General features: G+C 35.2%; 3 protein-coding genes and 1 pseudogene across 7 annotated transcripts in view; 1 reads left to right on the top strand and 3 right to left on the bottom strand.

The window, feature by feature from the left end:
* Nucleotides 1-3,668, top strand: part of LOC105197919 (homeobox protein 2) — a 263,567-nt gene extending 259,899 nt beyond the window's left edge. For all 5 annotated transcript variants that reach the window (XM_039451994.1, XM_039451990.1, XM_039452006.1 and 2 more), the window contains one exon: nt 1,085-3,668. In XM_039451994.1, the coding sequence (XP_039307928.1) occupies nt 1,085-1,128 (44 nt within the window). In that variant the 3' untranslated portion in view covers nt 1,129-3,668. The remainder of the gene's footprint in view (nt 1-1,084) is intronic.
* Nucleotides 3,669-5,015: 1,347 nt separating this feature from the next.
* Nucleotides 5,016-7,533, bottom strand: LOC105206654 (annotated as a pseudogene).
* Nucleotides 7,534-15,543: 8,010 nt separating this feature from the next.
* On the bottom strand, nt 15,544-16,425 carry LOC120358726. The gene is made up of 2 exons (XM_039453953.1): nt 16,330-16,425; nt 15,544-16,210 (listed from the first exon to the last, which is right to left on the bottom strand). Exons 1-2 carry the CDS (start codon nt 16,423-16,425, stop codon nt 15,572-15,574), a joined length of 735 nt encoding a protein of 244 aa, XP_039309887.1. The 3' UTR covers nt 15,544-15,571.
* Nucleotides 16,426-17,075: 650 nt separating this feature from the next.
* LOC105197925 lies at nt 17,076-17,699 on the bottom strand. The gene has a single exon (XM_011164532.1). It carries the CDS (start codon nt 17,697-17,699, stop codon nt 17,076-17,078), a length of 624 nt encoding a protein of 207 aa, XP_011162834.1.
* Nucleotides 17,700-19,007: the final 1,308 nt, after the last annotated feature.

The raw sequence follows: 19,007 nt of genomic DNA, 5'->3' as shown, positions 1-19,007 counted from the left end.
TTGGGTTGCAATATTGCTGGGATGTTTCAATGCAATATTTCAAAAAATGGACATCTTAATGTTGCTGCAATCTTCCAGCAATGTTGCAGCAATGTTTTGCAATCAATGTGCAATATTACAATGTTTCAATGAAATTATTCTGCAATGTTCCTGCAATCTCTCTGTGCTGTATGGGAAACAATTTTCAAAATATGGTTATGGCAAGTTCTAAACAACTTATGGCAATATACTTATCACAGATTAACTTCAATAATTTTTATACATTTGCTCGACAATAAAACTCAGCATATTGATATTGAATTGACTAAAACATTTTCGGCGCATTAAATAAAAGGCAGTAATAGCAATTAAAGAGCAATTTAATCTGTACAATGATTTGCTTTAGAGTGAGTTATCATGTTTTGCTATCTGGGGTGCACCTAGTCAAGGCAAAGTAAACATCAGGATTTCCTCTTGGGTGTACCCAGAAGCAAATCTGTACACCAGCAACGCCCAGTTGAATATAAGAACACCTATATGCTGTACGTAAGAGCAATTGCAAGCACTAATTTCGAGGAATCTAGAAGCAGTCTTATCAGAATAAATTTTGCGATAAAATTGGTGTCGATATATTCGGCCATATCAATATTTATATGAGGCCAATGGGATGCGCAGTAAGGATACGGCTACGTGATTTTTTTCAATCGATTAAATATTGTCGCGAAAATTGAGTGAGAGCTTTGAGCGTGAATGTAATCACGATAATAGAGAAGTTATTCGACAGATGTGGCGCAAAGCGCCAGGGCGGATATGCGTTTCGGTGACAAGGAGGGTGCGTATAGTCACATCATGTAGTTTTATTTCTACGTCAAATTATTAATAAGTAACGTATATTATATGAGAACATGTAACACATTTTACGTTGCATAAATTTATTATCATTTCTAAATGCGTTGTTATAAAATAAACTACATACTTCACATCTATTTTTTCTGGTTTGAATGACAATAGAATTTAAACGATTTTTATTTTATCCATGACAAATTATGACAACAATCAAATGTTGTTCTTAAATTATTTGAAAATTTCTGATTGTTTGCTATAGGATCAACTTCGTCACCACATAGATCTAGCCTGTGGCGATTTTAGTATGCTGTAGAAAAATAAGGACCGTCCATGCAACCAGCAATTATCGTCGAATTACGACACAACAGTCTTTCCTTGAATCAGCAGTAACATCAGCGACGATTGATTACTCATCTTAAAAATTGTCAATATTAAAAACATTTTTGTCGATTGTAAGTGTGAGTGAATGATTAATGTAATATTTTTCATAGTTTTAAATAATGTCATGAAGACGATAAATCAATTTGTATTTGAATTGTACAAATTTTGTTACTATCGATGTGATTGTGATATCGCATATGTTATAATGTTTTTGTATGCGTTAGACAAATCAAAATTAGTAAAAGATTAGTTGAAAGATTTTATTAATTAAGTACAGATTTTTATTATATGTATAGGTAGAGATTTTTATTATATGTATAGGTATATTATGAAATTTCAAGACGTTAATTATAATCTAAAGGAAGGGAAGAAACAAAGAGAAAAGGAAGAAGAAAGAGAGGAAAAGATGATAAAAATAGAAGGAATGAGATAAAAAAATGTACAACTTTATATACAGGACATATCTTAAGAATAGATTTTTCACTTATTGTTAGAAAAGTAATTTAAATAGTCAAATGAATTATCTTTTGACTTGTTTTCAAAATATAATTATATACTAGTTTATATGTGCTTATCTTTAGAGATGCTCAAAATGAGTACCGCCTATTTATAAGGATTCCATAACATTTTTTATAAAAGATGGATTTCAAATTAACTGTAACTTTGCTTCCTAGCAAACGGAAATGGATTTAGAACATTTAAAATAGATAGAAATGGATTTAAAAAATCAAAAATTTAGATTTGCAATGACCACACGAATCCATTTTAATTCAATTAAAGTTTAAAGATTCCTTGAATCTATTTTAATCCATGAAGTGAAATTGAAATTACGGGATTTCTATTTTTTCAATCCAAAAAAGTTACGCCAGCCATATAATTCATTTAATGCGTGAAAAAGGATTAAAATGAAGATTTTTAGTTTTTCAATCTAAACCAGACCAAGACTTTTTAATAATACTCAAAAAATTTTTGCGGATCAACCAGTCCATTTTAATTCATGACATAGGATTGAAATTACTTAATTGCTGTCTTTTAATCCAAAACGTATTCAAATGAATTAAAATGGATTACAAATTTTCAATCCATTTCCATTTACTGGATTTATAGTTTATAATCATACTTATCAAAATTTAATTGCAGCCTTCACAAATAAACCATTTGAATTCTAGAGACGCTCAATACAAATCTTATATACTCATTACTTCTTCCATAGATTAAACGTTTCATAAACGCCAAAATGAAAAAGATAATGATTTTTTTCAAGAGAAAAATGTTTTTAATACGATAATATCGAGCTTAACTTTGTTCTTTCAATTCTAAGAAGTTTCTAACAGACCGTTTTTGTATATTTGCGTAAGATAAATAAAATTATATTTTATTGTGCCAAAGTATAATGTTTTTCAACGCAAAATTGCGATCAAGTTATTTACACACTTACAACAATCGCAGATCCATTAAGAAGAAGATTATTTCTAATAAATTAACTTTTGCTCCTTGTTCTCGTTTAATTCGCAACTGCTATGAGCGTGTATCATACACGATTGACGTACAAAACCGAAAATTTATTTGGTATACAGTTTGATGAACTTGTTTTTATACATATATTATAAACCCTTATATAAAATCCTTACAAATTTTATTTCATATATATTCCTTATACCTTTTCAAATAGATTTCAAATTTTTTATACGAATATAAAGAAGTAAAAAATAAGAAGTAAAATATAGAATCGTACAAGAAATATAAGATCCAACTGATTGAATAAGGTTCATTTTTAATTAGTTGTGTTTTCACATATATTTCTACATTCTCCTACTATTATTTAAATAACTTAGAAAATATTGACACATTAATGATATTTTGACATACTAAAGAATATTTTGTTTGTAAGGGTTTCTTTATGGTTGCGTCCTTTTCACCAAAATGGACTGAAATTTTTCTTTTCCTTCTCCAAATTTTTCCACGCTCTACCTTGAATTTTCCTCATATTTTTCTTTACATAAAATAATTTTGTTATTCTAGATTTTATTATTTTAAGAAAACTCTTATCCAAATTCTTTGCTTTGATACAGATTTTTAGAAATTTAAATTATTTATTTTACTTTCTTTATATGTGTGTGTGTGTGCGTATGTGTGTGCGTGTGTGCGCGCGTATGTGTGTGTGCGCGTGCGCGTGTGTGTATGCGCGCGCGCGCGTGTGTGTGTAATTTTAATATTATTGTCTTCAGATCAAACAAGTTTTAATTCAGGAAAAAAAACATTACAGCTTAAATTAGACATAAGTGTTTAATTGAATTTATTATAAATGTATGTTTAATAATAAGAAAAAATTAAAACAAACATTTCATAAAAATAAAAATTGATCACTTTTTTATGATTACAAAAATGAAACATAAAAGTAATTATATTCTTAGTATAACATAATCTGTACATAACTACAATAAATTGTTTAAGAAACAACAGATGTCTGATTAAATTGATTACAAAAAAATGAATCTTACATTTACCCAGATAGACAAGGTATGTTGAAAATAGAATGCAACATTTTATACAGTCTTTATGATACCATTATGACAGTATAAAATTTCAAATAATTAAATGTAGCGAGTATGCTGTCATATTGTTGTTATACAATTTATACAGGATGAGTCAGAAAATCCATACCCTCATGGATTGATAGAGCAAGTGGAACTAAAGAGAAAAGTCCTTTACCATTTTTCAAAATTCGCAATATTTACCGAGAAAAACATTAGTAAAGTAGGCAAATAAGCGCGTACTTTTCCTACGCACCACACGCGGAGACCGCCCATCGATCGTCAACCATAGGCAGTCGCGGCAGGCGGTACGGTAAAAAGGGAGAAGCAGCAATAGCTGTCTTTCCCGCCACACCGCGCCGCCTGCTGCGGCTGTCTATGGTTTAGCGACCGACGGGCGGTCCCGTGTGCGGTCGGTAGGAAAAGTACATACAATTTTGCCGACTTTATTAATTTTTATCTCGGTAACTATTATGAATTTTGAAAAATAGTAAAGGACTTTTTTTCTCAGTTTCACTAAATCTATCAACCCTTGGAGGGATGAGCAGATTTTTTGGGTCACCCTCTATATTTCACAATTTAGCTATATCCCAGATAGACAAATTTCGGCATATTGTCTGCATATTGCCGAAATTTGCCGATTGAAAATGCTTGCATAAAGACGTCAAGATGCGTCGCCAAATGAGATAAATGTTATCAGCATATAAAAGATGGCTTTTCATGCTGCAAAAATTGCGACAATATGCTGTTTATTTAATTAGAAATGGAGTGTGCTTAATCTTATATGTGTTTGCCGCATATGGAAGAGTGCATCTAATGTTGCAAAAATTGCGGCAATATGCTGCTTATTTATTCAGAAATAGTGTGATTATAAATAGTGACAATAAAATTTATACACGTTTTTTTATTAAGATAATTTATTGAATTTTACAATAAGGTTTAATATTTCATTGCATGAAAATCTAACAAATATTCGATAAAATATATAATAGACAAATTTGTAATATACTTAGTGTATAATAAAAAAATACTAGACGAGGCAAGAAAAAATGATTCCATTATAAATGCTATATGAAAAATCTTTTGATATTGTTAAAATTATTGAAATTATTATTGAAACACACTTAAGTTATACTTAAATTGAAAAGAAATAAAATTCTTAAGATATAAAAATTAATATAAATATAAAAATTACATAAACAAATAAAATAAATTTTTAAAATAATACTTTGTGTAACAAAATTTAAACTTTCTTCGATAATTTAATTCTCTTTCTCCTTTTTTCTATATCATTTCTCTTGACTTTTCTATATTATTACTCTTTTCGCAAATGCTTTTGTTGACGCTGCATAAAAATTCTTTGCATTTCTTCTTCTCTGATATAACGTTTCCCTCTATTTTCCTTTTTATTGATTGTATTTCTTTTACGTTGTTTAGCGTTACAAATGGCTTCAATCATATCGTGACGGAACTCCGTACCACTTTGTATCTGAAAATGTTTATTCTCGGAGAGTGCTTCTGAAAAATTAAGAAATTATTTATCACATGACATTTTAGATACATTTGTCATTTATAAGTAGTAGAAATAAAGTTAACCTTGAATGGCTGAGGAAAGTTTTGTTTTAAAAAATGAATAAATTCCTTCTTCTTTATTGCCATAGATACTTTAGTTTAGTGAATTTACTATTGAAAGAGATAATAGAATAATATTTACTTTAAATACATACACATTTACTGACTGGATTGCCTTCATATGACTCATCAGGACCTTTTCAGTAACCATTTCGCAACTTGTTTCTAGAGCGCCATAATAAAGTCTCAAAAATGTGGACGTTGAGTTCCTTAGCTTTGTTACTTTCAAATGAGTATCTCATTGAAATCAACGCATCTGCTAATCCTTGTACAATAATACCTAGTTTTAAAAATAAATTTTTAAAACAGCAATATACATATATAATACGTTAATTATGTATAAATAGCTTACCGATAGACCTGTGTGTATCACATAACAATTTCACCTCTGGCAGAGAATAAAAATTAATACCAATCATTTTATCCCAATTGTAGGTGACGATTTTTGCTACTTTGTTAAGTTTATAAAAATCAAAGTTCTCTATGAGAACTTTAGAAAGTAGAATTCATAAACATGTTGACAGCGATTGAAGCCATATGTTACACATGACAACTTTATTGGAAGTACTTCAGTAGAGAAACTGTTGTATTCAATTGTACCCAGATTCTGACGATTTAATTTGCGATTACAACTTTAAAAACTGCATATATGGTACTCCTGTTTCAAATTGTATTTGAATGATGAGAAACCTCATCAATTCCTTGGCTTTAACTTGTCTTCGAGAACCTATCCTTTTTTTTATATCTAAATATGACAAAGAAATATATTTTTTCGTAAATTATATTACCTCCAGTAGTGTAATTTTCAATAATATTCAAAATACATATCAATTACCTGGTACACAAAGCTTCAAATTCATCACCCCAAGTTTCAATTAATACAGGGCACTCATGCGGACAAATTAGGTTAGATACATCATCACAAACGCGTTTCATGATGAAAACTTCATTGAAATGTGGAGTCCACAACCTATAACATATGTTCTCAAAACTGCTCCTCGCCTACAAAATAATTGTTTTAAATATATATTTCTATGTATTTAACAATCGTGCAAAAGAAATAACAATAAAAGATAATAACTAACACTTCTTTTGAGATCCAAGAATTCAAAGATATCAGCATAAATATACAGTAATCGGTCCTTCATTTTTACCCATTTTGGAGACAATCTCAATAGCTGTATTATACACTTTTAACATAGGTACCAATCCATCCGACACACTCTCTGTGCCTCTTATAGGCATATCTTTGCCCGAATTCAATGCACGAAACCTACTTCGCCATCATGATGATAGAGAATAGCAAATCATTCCTATGTATTCAATATTGCATCAATGCTGTCACCGAACATTTTTTGTCAATAAAAATAAATTGTAAAAAAACATTATTTATTGAGTAACATATTATAACTTACTAACACTTAATATAATAAATTTGCTTGTTAGCAATAAAGATAAAATCACCTAGCTATTTGATGTGTAACGGCATATGCAATATTTATTGTCTGTATAGCATGTACGAAATATTGCATCGACATAAAATATATGTTTCAATAATCTTAATCTTTGCTGTGAATATTTACAGCAACTTGCATTAACATGTGCTCTCTCAACAATTTTTCCATTCACTTTTAACAAGTGATCATTCTTTCCATCATTTTAAAGATTAACATAACTATAATTAAAATTTCTATCATATATTATTGCAGAATTCAACTTATCTGCATTACTTTGCATAATTTGATAATATTTCTCACTGATTGGCAGAGGCATTTGTTTGTGATCGAACCTTTTGCCAACTTTTGCAGACCTTGGCCCGCAGTTGTTCTACGTTTTGCAGGTTTGACTTTGGCCCGGTTGTTCCACCTTTTGGTAAGTATCAAGTTAATTTAACTGATAAGTAAACCCTTGCGATCTGCGGACAGTTAAATTTACTTGATACTTACCAAAAGGTGGAACAACCAGGCTCTTTGCCTCGAGCGGTTGAACACACTACACACACAACCTCACCAACGGCCACCACGCACTTAACCTCACCGTTCACCGCTCGTCAAAACGCGAGCTGTCGGCTGTCGCGCGCGCGCGATCTCAATCGCAGCCAATCGACATCGCGGAAAGCGGTCGACAATTTTAACAATTATTATATATGTTCTGTGGGCTTTTAATACACAGCGTGATAATAATGCAACCAAAAACGCACTTCACGGATTTTAACCAAAACTTTTTTTATTTAGAAGAGGAGATATAAAGAAAAAAATTTAGTATCAAATCAATAACCGATTGTTTATATTATAATTGCTATTTCTCTAAAAGTAATGAGAAACAGTAAAATGATGGCATAATACCAAGATTTTATGTATTTAAAAATATGGTTTAGATACCTATAGTTATAATTGAATTGTAATATGCAATATTTTATTTCAACAAAATGTTGTGTACTTTGACTGATAATATGCATATTTAATACAGCATAAAAATGCAACTATCTCATATATACATTACAACTACATAATGCTAAATTAACATCCATCGAATAGATTGCTCAATTATTGTTCTCACAAATAATACAAATAAAACATAATTTTCTACTAGAAATATTTCATATATAATTGCAGTTATGCGTTTGTAGTAAAATGGCAACATATTGCTATATTGTGAAACATATAAATTATATAACAGCAATATGACAGCATAATCGCAACATTTAATTGTTTGTAATTTTATGCTGTCATAATGGCATCATAAAGGATACATGAAATGTTTGCATTCTTATGTCCAGCATGCTTGTCTATCTGGGATGTTGCTATTTTGCTACAAACGCATAACTGCAATCATACATGACATATTTCCAGTAAAAAATTGTTTTACTTATATTATTTGTGAGAACAATAATTCAGCAATCTATTTGATGAATGCTAATTTAGCATTATGTAGCTATGATGTATATATGCATATACAGGGTGTCCGGAAAATTACTACGAATATTTCGGGACGTAATTTAGGACCTCAAAAGAAAGAAAAAAAGCTATATAAACATAGGTCCGGAAATAAGTTGTTTCCGAGTTATAGCCACTTTTATGTTAAAAAAAATAAAGACGGATCCAAATGTTTTTCACAGAGTCCGAAATTCCTTTGATAGGAAAATAAAGGCCTGCATTCATGCCGAAGGTGGTCATTTTGAACACCTTATTTAATTTAATTAAAAAATAATGTGTTAAAAAAAAAATGCAATTACAAATATCAAAAAATTTACAAAAAATTAAAAAATAAAAATTATTAATTAAATAAAAAAATAATAAAATTCGAAAATTAAAAACATAAGAAATAAAAATGAAAAAATTAAAAATTTAATAAAAAAATTTAAGAAGGGATGCCACGCAAACTATAAAATACAATTTTTTTTAACATAAAAGTGACTATAACTCGGAAACGATTTATTTCCGTACCTATGTTTATAGCTTTTTTCCTTCTTTTGGGGTCGCAAATCACGTCTCAAAATATTTGTAGCAATTTTAATACTGGACACCCTGTATAAGACAGTTGCGTTTTTAAACTGCTGTTATACTCCGTGGTGATTACAACAAAATAATATTATGGTATGTAAGGATTCGAGGTCGGTGTCTAAAGGACTCACGAGGAGGATGTCGACGCAAGGGCTATAGATGGTGGCCGGGTAATAACTTAGACTCTCTTCAAGTTCCAATGTTTGATATATTTTTACGTACCGTTGAATTGTTTTACACTCATGATTGCTACGGTTGAGCGCCCGAGTCGCCTAGTCGCGGCGTGTAGTATTGCAGGTATTGTGTTATGACTCGGCAAGGAAATCTTGCTCGGAAATCTTTGCTCGGTCTGGTCAAACTCCGACGAGCCTAATGACGGGGCATCAGCCGTCGACATTAACATATATGGTCATTGTAATTCGATGTGACCGGTATATGGCTAATGCAATTTCTTTCAAAAATTGGAAAAATTTAATTAAATTATTTTGTAAATCTAAAAAAATAATTTTTTACAAAGAAAAAATTACTTTCTGTTTTAACTCATTAAAAATCAGATCAGCAAAGTTAGCTAAAAAATAACAATTAAAAATAGGAACGTAAAAAAACATTATTGACATAAAAAATACGTTGTAAAAATCAAACAAATCAACTAATTTGTTTATAATAAATTAAGAGTCATACATGTTTCTTCAGTAATTTCTTTTTGGAGAATTAATTAGCGCAATTAGTTTTCCTCTACAATAAATCTTTAATAATATGTTTATAACAATTAGTTGTAAAATTGATTTTTGCAACGTGCTTTTACGTCAATAATGTTTTTTCATGTTACTATTTCCGATTGTCAATTTTTTACTATCTTTATTACTAGTCTGGCCATGAATAGGAACAGGTTTTAATTATTTATGTAGTTTATATAATTTACTTTAGAAATATCTAAGACTAAATAATCAAAGGGCTAGTGAGAGTGTTCGATCAATATTCAACACGCAAGTTTTTTCCTGTTCAAATCAGTTTTACTTCAAATATAACTTTTTATTAACGCTATTACAAAGTGTACGATTAATTCAATGTTAGTGTATTAAGTTATTGCTCCGAAATCTTAGGCATCTTAGATTCAAATCTCGTCGTTTTCAAAAATTGTAAAATAATGCGTAATTATAATTAGTAAAATAGAATTTTATATGCGAAACAGTAAATATAGATTAATTTATAAGAATAATAAGATCTGTTGAAAAACTTAAAAAAATGTTTTTGTTAAAACTATTTCTAAGTATATAAGCAACATATTGCTGCAATTTTTGCAACATCAAAAAACTTTTTCATTTTGCTGCAACTATATACAGGGTGATTCAAAATAACATATTGGTCCCGAAGCTGACATATTTGTAATCGAATTCTGAGACGATTTTTCCTTTTGCAAAAATTTATCCAGAGCTAAGTTTTCAAGTTACAAGAAGAATTAGCATATGACGGGTCGGATACAAGTGGTAGACAGGGGCGACGCGACCTACTGTTACATGCAGGTGTTTCCGTGAGACGCCTCCTGCGTTCAAATGACTGACAAAAGTACACGAACAGCACATTCCTATTTAAACTTTCTCACTCTCACTCTCTCTCTCTCTCTCTCTCTCTCTCTCTCTCTCTCTCTCTCTCTCTCTCTCACACACACACACACACACATGCGCGCGCGCGCGCACACGCACACGCACACACTCTCACTCTCTCTTTCCTTTCCTTTTTGTGCGTTTTAAAAATGCTACTTTTAACTTGCAAATGATATTGAAATAATCTCATTTGCATTAAATTTTATTATTCGTGGACGTACATTTATTACAATAATGTAAACTTTCTTGAAGATTTCACGGTCATTCCGATATTTGACGGCTGGATGACAGAGATCAAAATTTGACAAATTAAATGTAGCATAATTAAAGTGACAGAGAGAAAAAGAGAGAGAGAAAAGTTTAAATAGGAATGTGCTGTCCGTGTACTCTAGTCAGTCATTTAAGCGCAGGAAGCACCTCACGGAACACCCGCATGTAACAGTGAGTCGCGCCGCTCCTGTCTACCACTTGTATCCGACCCATCATACGCTAACTAATTCTTCTTATAACTTGAAAACTAAGCTCTGGACAAATTTTTGCAAAAGAAAAAATCGTCTCAGAATTTGATTACGAATATATCAGCTTCGGGATCAATATGTTATTTTGAATCATCTTGTATGCGATTAACTACACTCCAATTCTAATTAAATAAGTAGCTTATTATCACAATTTTTGTAGTATTACAAAACCTCTTTTATATGCTAATTACATTTATCTTATATGAGGACGCATCTTAAGATATTTATGTAGTCATTTTCAATCTTAAAATTTCGTCAATTGACAATATGTTGACATTTGTCTATCTGGGTAAGGAGTTAACAATCTATTATATACACGGCTTGTCCTAAAAAATTTCAAACTTTTGCTAACGTTTACTTTATAAGGTAAGAGTGGGATAAATCGGACCTAACTGCAGTTTTTGCTCTCTATAAGGCCCAAATAAAGTCCGATCGTAAAACTGAAGGTGCCAATGGAAAGATAATTTAATTTCTTTTATTTTTGCTTTAGATCATTTTAACGTCTCTCTCTTTCTCTCTCTCTCTCTCTCTCTCTCTCTCTCTCTCTCTCTCTCTCTTTCTCTCATCTGTATTAAACTATAACAGAAAATGTAAAAACGCTTTTTCCGGTTCAATTTGGAACTACTGATTCCAAATCGGACCACCCTTTAGTCCACATTGAACTGTTGTACGGCTGGCTTACGAAATCGGGCCTGAGCCGCCGGGAAGGAGTGAGGACCCACGAGATCGTTGGCCAAGGAAGGAGTTCAAACATTTTAATGTAACGATATATTTACGAACATTTGATAATGCTCACAAACCGCAGCTTGTGTTACAGTTGTAGTATCTCATACGATACTAATGTGTGTGCTAAACGGTGTGACTGGATCTTCTATGAAGTTCTCTCGTAGGTGTGGCTGATTTCTGGACGGAAGATATGCTTCGTGTCGATGCTTGGGTGACTCTCCGCCGCTTAAGTGTCAAGCGGCGACTTGAATTGACTGCAATTGCGAAAGGCTATTGCCAATTGTAAGTGCGATGTTTGATACTTCCGCGTGGTCAGCGTGTGTCAACGTTATCGCAACTAATTTGGGCTATTACCGTTGGGCTTCAAGGTTTCCAGGGTTTGTCCGTATTGCGACAACGCTTTTATACTAACATGTATAATTTTATAGGATTGTTTACCGCTATGAGATTGCACGAGAGTCGTTTCTCTATTTAAGTCTTGTCGTGGCCCCAGGGAGTACAACTCTTCTCTTGGAAGAAGAGGGGTATGGCGATTGTTTCGATATGAGACCGGATATAAAAGTTAATTAGGGATCAGTGAAAGATACACACTTATTATACACTGAAATATACATTTTGAGAAGCGCTACAGAGATATGGCTGACTGCCTATATTGCTTCAAAACGAACGAATGTCTTTTTGTTGAGAGCGCTACTCTCTGGGCGCGGGAACTTTTTCCTAGGGGAAAGTAAAGCGCTGTAGCATGGTTACCACAGCACCCCCCCCCCTCCTAGTGGCACGGAGGTGCTGCGATTTGTACCTTTTTCCTTGGACCGAAGTATGTTTTAATCGGCAGAGGTTCGGGTGTTGTTGATCTTATCTGAGAGTTTTTTAAACTCTCAGATTGAGTAGAGATGCCGATTTAATCCTTTCTGTGGAAACGTTGGTGCGTTTACCTTAGATGTCTATTGCGAATAGTCTTTCGTTGATGTGTTGGAGTACTGAAAACGGTCTTGCGTATGGTGGTTGGAGTGACTTCCGTATTGCATTTTCTCTCATGAAGACGTGTGTGCAATTGTATAAATCTTTGTGTACAAATGGGACGTGTCTGGCATGCGATAGAGCTCGAACGTTTTTCATGTACTCACGATGTTTTTCAATAAAAATCTACGGATCTGTTGGAAACTCCTCTTCTGAAAAGAAATTGCCGGGAACCCGGAGTGTGGTGCCGTACAACATTTCTGCTACTGCGCCCTTTATGTCTTCCTTGTAACAACTACGTAAACCTAGAAGGATTGTGGGTAGATATTCGCTCTATTTATTAATTTCGTCTTCCGTCTGATAGCACATAATTGCTGCTTTTAACGTGCGGCGCCAACGTTCGATTAACCCGTTGGAAGCTGGATAATATACTGAAGTTTTTCTGTTGGAAGATTCCAATCATGTTGGACAGCGCTCGGAAAAAAATGGCCTCGAATTGCTTGCCTTGATCGATGGTAATTGCGGTGCGCCGAATCTCGCTACCCAATTGTTGTAGGTTTCAGTGATTGTTTCGGCCAATATATCGGGTAATGGAATTGCCTCCGACCATCTGGAAAATCGGTCGATCATAGTCAAGCAGTAGCGGTAGCCGCGTGATGGTAAGAGCGGGCCGATAATGTCGAGATGTATATGCTGAAAGCGTTGATCTGGCACTACTATTTTTGCTGGCACGTTTTTGGTGACGACTTATTTTTGTTCTGTGGCATGCTATACAAGTTTTTGCCCAATTTTTGATATCCTTGTTCATACCTGGCCACACGAATTTGTGCCTAATTTAGCGGCTTGTCGCTCTTCCGCTTGGGTGTGACAATCGGAATTCGTGGACCGAATTGAAGATCCTCCTCCGAAGGTTTTTAGGTACATATGCTTGTATCTATTCTGTCAAACAATCACAGTATATAGGGTTGATTGAGCCTGAGAGTGTGAATTTCCGAAGCTTTAATGCGGTGTCCGAATTTAAGATGTCTTGTAACTTTGTGTCCGGCTGTTGTGCCTCTGCCAGTTCTTCCGTCGTGATTGGCATAGCAATTTCTTCCATCCGTGATAAGGCATCTGCTACTGTGTTTTGGTCACCTGTTATATGAACAAGTTGTGTATTGTGCGATAAAGTCTAATTGCCGCGCTTGTCTCGGCGACGCCTTATCTAATTTTTTAGCAAAAGCGTAAGTTAAGGGCTTATGATCTGTACGTATCACTATTTGTCGACTTTCTGCATGTGTTTAAAATGTTTGGTCAATTCAAAGATTTCGATGAGCTCGCGATCATTAGCACTATATTTCTTCTGTGTATTATTTAATTTTTTGGAGAAAAAGGCAATAGGCTTTACTTTACCGTTTATATGTTGTTCTAAAGTTGCTCTGATAGACGTGTTGGAAGCGTCCGTTGTAAGAATGAGTGGAACTGATGCGGCTGGATGCGCTAGTTGAGTCACATTAGCTAGATCTTGTTTACATTTGTCGAAAGCCTTTTCTGCTTCTGTAGACCACGCAATTAGCCGTCCGTCATTTTTGCGACTGTCTTTTAAGTATTTGTTTAGTACGGCCGGATTTTTGGCAGCATCCTTAAGGCATTGACGGTAATAGTTAATGATACCTAAAAATCTTTGAAGCTCGTTGATGCGTACTGGTTTCTTATATAGCAGGATGGCCTTTACTTTTTCCAGTAAGGGTAGAATCCCGTTTTCAGAAACTAAGTAATCAAGGAATGGAATTTCAGAGACACCAAAAATACATTTAGAAGCATTAATTTTAATTCCGTGTTCCTGAAGTCGCTGGGGAATTGTGAGAACGTGTTCGGTATGTTCTTCTGGATTGTCAGATGCGATTAAAATGTTGTATAGGTAGCAGAAGCAAAATTGTAGGCCGCGCAATACTGAATCCATAAGCTATTGAAATGTTTTGGTTGCATTACGCAGTTCAAACGGCATCACCATAAATTCGAACAGCCTGAAGGGCGTTGTAACTGCGGTTTTTTGAATATTGGCTTCGGCTACAGGAACTTGGTGATATACTCGGATTAAGTCAATTTTGGAGAAGATTTTGTTTCCGTGTAACTCTGTTGTGAAGTTTTGAATATGGGGGAGTGGATATCGGTCTGGTATTGTGACCGCGTTGAGGCCCCTAAAATCCCCACATGGCCTCCTAAAATTAAGTTCTTTTTTAGCGACGCGGTGTAATGGGGCTGCCCATAAGCTGCTTGAGGGCTTGCAAATGCCGTGTTCGACTAAGCAGCTAAATTCTTCTTTTGCAACTTTAAGTTTCTCTAGTGACAATCGTCTTGGAGGTGCTGCAACTGGCGGACCTTCTGTAAGAATACGATGTTCCACTCCGAGTGCTTTGAGCGTGGTTGGCGGGCCTGCCAGGGTGAACGACGGAAATTCTGCAAAGATTTTGTGATGCGAGGATTGAGGTGCAACGATGCAGATCGTTGTGTGTATAGAGCACGAAATGGTCCCTTTCCTGTGTAATCTTGTAATGTTATCCTCGAGACGGAGATTTTTTAAATCGACCACCAGGCCAAATGGGTTAGGAAATCTGCGCCCAATATGGCTTTCTGAACTTCCGTTATGCAAAATTTCCATTTAAAGAAACGGCGTAATCCAAGGTCAAGATCCAGCAATTTCTCGCCGTAAGTGCCAATCCTCGTGCCATTTACTGCAAATAATTGGAGTGAAGAACGGCAAATAATTGGAGTGGAGACGGTTTGTCAGGGCCCCGGCGTCGTTGACCCTCAATCGACGTCTCGATTAGTTTTCCGTCTTTTTGGCTCCGCACGGCTTTGTACACTTTTTAGCTTTATTACCGAAGCGATGGTGATAAAAGCAAAGATTAGAATCCTCGAGACTGGGCTCGCTGATGATGATCTGCGACGACGTCTGTCTTTTGTGTAGTTTGAAATCTTGATCTTGACCTACCTCGTTGGATTATAACTTCTAATGCTGCCAGCCTTTTTTCTAGCTCGTTGATCAACTGAGTTGCCGTTGGTGAGCTTACTGTTTCGGGCAATTTGATTGCTGCGATAAAAACATTGTGGTTGCGCTTGTGTACTTTGTCCGCAAGCTTGGTTAAATTGCTCAACAGTGCGTCGTCCACCACTGCTAGCGTTTCCTGCATCCGCATGGATAACCTCTGCATCCAGAGCGTTTGTAAAACGCTGTCGTTTACTGTGCCTCCTGCGAGTTGTTTTAATTTGCATAGTAAATTGAAGAGTTTTTTATCGCCTAATTCTATGCCTGCTATTAGTTGCCGTAATCTTTTCTCTTCCGAGTCTGTGAAGCGGACTATCAGCGCGTCTTTCAACTGTTGGTATTTATTTGTTGATGACGGCGTTTTTATAATATCCGTCACTGCTAGCATAGTCTGCTCGTCGAGGTGTCGGATGACTGAACTATATTTAATCTTGTTGGATTGGATCCTATACATCACGAACTCGCTTTTGAGTTGCGCAAACCAGAGTTTAGGTCGTTTCTGCCAAAATGTGGGTAATTTAACGTGCGAGACTCATGTGCTTGTACTGTCAGTGAACGTTCTGTCTGATTCCTGTCGCTATTTGCAGTTTCGGTTTCGTTTCGACTCGGGGGGAATACCTGTTGGGTGATCTCTGGCGGGTTCGTAGTGCCTCCCGTGTGATTTCCCTTCGTTAAACCAGATGAGTCTCGTGGTGGGGAATGGTCCACTAGCATTGTCTCGTCTTGCGTATTTCCCGGATTTTCTTGATCACGTCGGGGTCACCAATTATGGCGATTATTTTAATATGAGACCAGATATGAAGGTTAATTAGGGATTAGGGAAAAATACACACTTATTATACACTGAAATATATATTCTGAGAAGCGCTACAGAGATATGGCTGACTGCCTATATTGCTTCAGAACAAACAAATGTCTTTTTGTTGGAAGCGCCACTCTCTGGACGCGGAAACTTTTTCCTAAGGGAAAGTAAAGCGCCGTAGCATAGTCGCCACAAGGAATATAGAGGTCTGTAGATATTTAAATGTACTAGAGAGCACGTCGAGTGATGACGGATTGGAAGGATGTACGCGATACACAGAATTGTTAGGTTACTTTGTTTTATTCAGCTCTTACAAAATCTTCTCTTATTTACGTGCACGTGTCAAGGCAAGCTCAGCGTTAAGTGCTGTTTGTTCTATCTGAAACTAGATATCAAGAAAAGAAACTTACTATATTCTATGCGCTTCCAGCGCCGCCAACTCACTAAGGAGACGCTACACTCACCCCCTTCCGAGCGACTTTCCTACTCGCGAAATACTAAAATTCTAATTTGAATCTATACTTGCACGCTCTTTTAAATAACAACAAGAAAAAAATCTATTTTACCTATTCTTTAAATGTAACAGGTTTTTTGTAATTACATTAATCTTCTTTGGAATTACATCAATCTTTTTTGGAATTACATCAGTCTTCTTTGGGATTGAACCAGTCTTCTTTGGCTTAACATATGTTTTAATCGCTGTCTGCGCCGAATTCCTGGCATCTGGCTCCCCCGTCGTTTCGGCCTCAAAAAATGCAGGTTTAAGTCGTTCTGTAGAGATATTAGTACGCCGACCTTTAACGTCAATTTTAAAAATAGTATCTGTTATTCGTTTTATAATTTCAAAGCGACCCTCGTATGGAGGTTCTAACGGTTTCTTAACCGCGTCGACTCGAACAAATATATGTGTACATGAATACAATGTTTTGTGTACAAAAACTTTTCTTTTATCATGGCGAGCTACAGGCCTCGCTCTAATTTCTCGCATACTCTCACGGAATCTCTTAATAAATGTTTGCGGATCTGTGGTGCTCTCCTCGTTGAGGAAAAACTCACCTGGGAGGTGCAGCGACATACCATACACCAGCTCAGCTGCGCTGGCTTTAATATTTTCCTTAAAACTCGTTTGAAGACCCAACAGAACCACCGGAAGCGTCTCTATCCAGTTCGGATTGTTGTGACACATTATTGCCGCCTTTAACGATCTGTGCCGACACTCTATCATTCCATTGGATGCCGGGTGATACGCCGTCGTCTTGATCCTGTCGCATCCTATTAGTCTGGTCAATACGCCGCAAATAACTGCGATTCAAATTGGCTGCCTTGATCAGTGGTGATTGTGACTGCGCAAAATCTGGATACCCAATGTGTGAAGAAAGTTGCTGCTACTACATCGGCTGTGACCTTAGAAAGTGGAATTGCTTCGGGCCATCTGTCGACTATAGTTAAACCTATAGGAAAACCTATCGATTATAGTTAAATAATATTGAAAATTTTGGTAACTTGGTAACGGCCCGACGATATCTATATGGATGTGTTTAAAACGCCCTTTTGGAGCTTTGAATTGATCAGGCGGATTCTTGTTGTGTCGATGGACGTTACTTCGTTAAAACGCTACACATGTGCAAACCCATTCCGCGATATTTTTGTTCATTCCAGGACAGACGAAACTTCTACTGATTAACTTCTTTGTTATACTTCTACTCGGATGCGAAAAGCCGTGAGTTAATCTAAAAATTTTCTTTCGCAGACAAACTGGAACGTAAGGCTTCAAATTGTCTTCTGCCAAATCGCAATAAATAAAAACGTCTGAGTCGTCTACTTGAATCTTGTGTAAATTCCATTGGCCTTTTTTCTTGAGGATTTCTTGCAGCTCGTCATCCGTTGCTTGAGCATTGGCCAGCTCTGTAATGGAGATAAGTACCGGCATCTCAATAGTCTTTATGCACGATAGCGCATCCGCGACTATGTTGTCCGTTTCTGCGATGTGCGTTATCTTGGTAGAGAATTGACCAATGAAGTCTAATTGGCGTGTCTGCCTAGGTGAAGCCTTATCCGCTTTTTGCTGAAAAGGTTTGTGATCGGTTTTGATAATTACATCTCTTCCCTTGATCATATGTCTAAAGTATTTAATGCCCAAGTAAATTGCGAGCAGCTCGCGATCGTAGTGCTATCTTTGTTCTGAACCTTATCCAATCTACGAGAGAAAAATCCGAGTGGTTCCTAGTTATTATGTATTTTTTGTTCCAAGACCGCTCCTATTGACACGTCCGACGCGTCCGTTCTCAAGGCCATCATTGCCGAGTCTCTGAGATAACTTAATAACGTTTGTTTAGCTAAAAGTTGCTTGCATTCTTGAAATGCGCATTTGGATTCTGGTGTCCAATTAACTATACGCTTGTCTTTCTTTTGTGCTCCAACTAACTATTTATTATTTAACGGTATTTGAACTTTTGCGGCGCCGGGAATAAATCGACGATAAAAATTAATGATT

Source organism: Solenopsis invicta, chromosome 1 (genome assembly GCF_016802725.1).
Source record: "Solenopsis invicta isolate M01_SB chromosome 1, UNIL_Sinv_3.0, whole genome shotgun sequence".
Classification (NCBI taxonomy): Eukaryota; Metazoa; Arthropoda; class Insecta; order Hymenoptera; family Formicidae; genus Solenopsis; species Solenopsis invicta.
This window is presented reverse-complemented; position numbering and strand designations above follow the sequence as displayed.

What these genes read in the sequence shown, in the direction of transcription:
- LOC120358726 (XM_039453953.1), bottom strand. Translation starts at nt 16,425, where the DNA reads ATGCTAGTGGACCATTCCCCACCACGAGACTCATCTGGTTTAACGAAG. An exon ending in CGCCAGAGATCACCCAACAG is followed by an intron (nt 16,211 to 16,329) that starts GTATTCCCCCCG and finishes ACATTTTGGCAG; the next exon opens with AAACGACCTAAACTCTGGTT.
- LOC105197925 (XM_011164532.1), bottom strand. Translation starts at nt 17,699, where the DNA reads ATGTGTCACAACAATCCGAACTGGATAGAGACGCTTCCGGTGGTTCTG.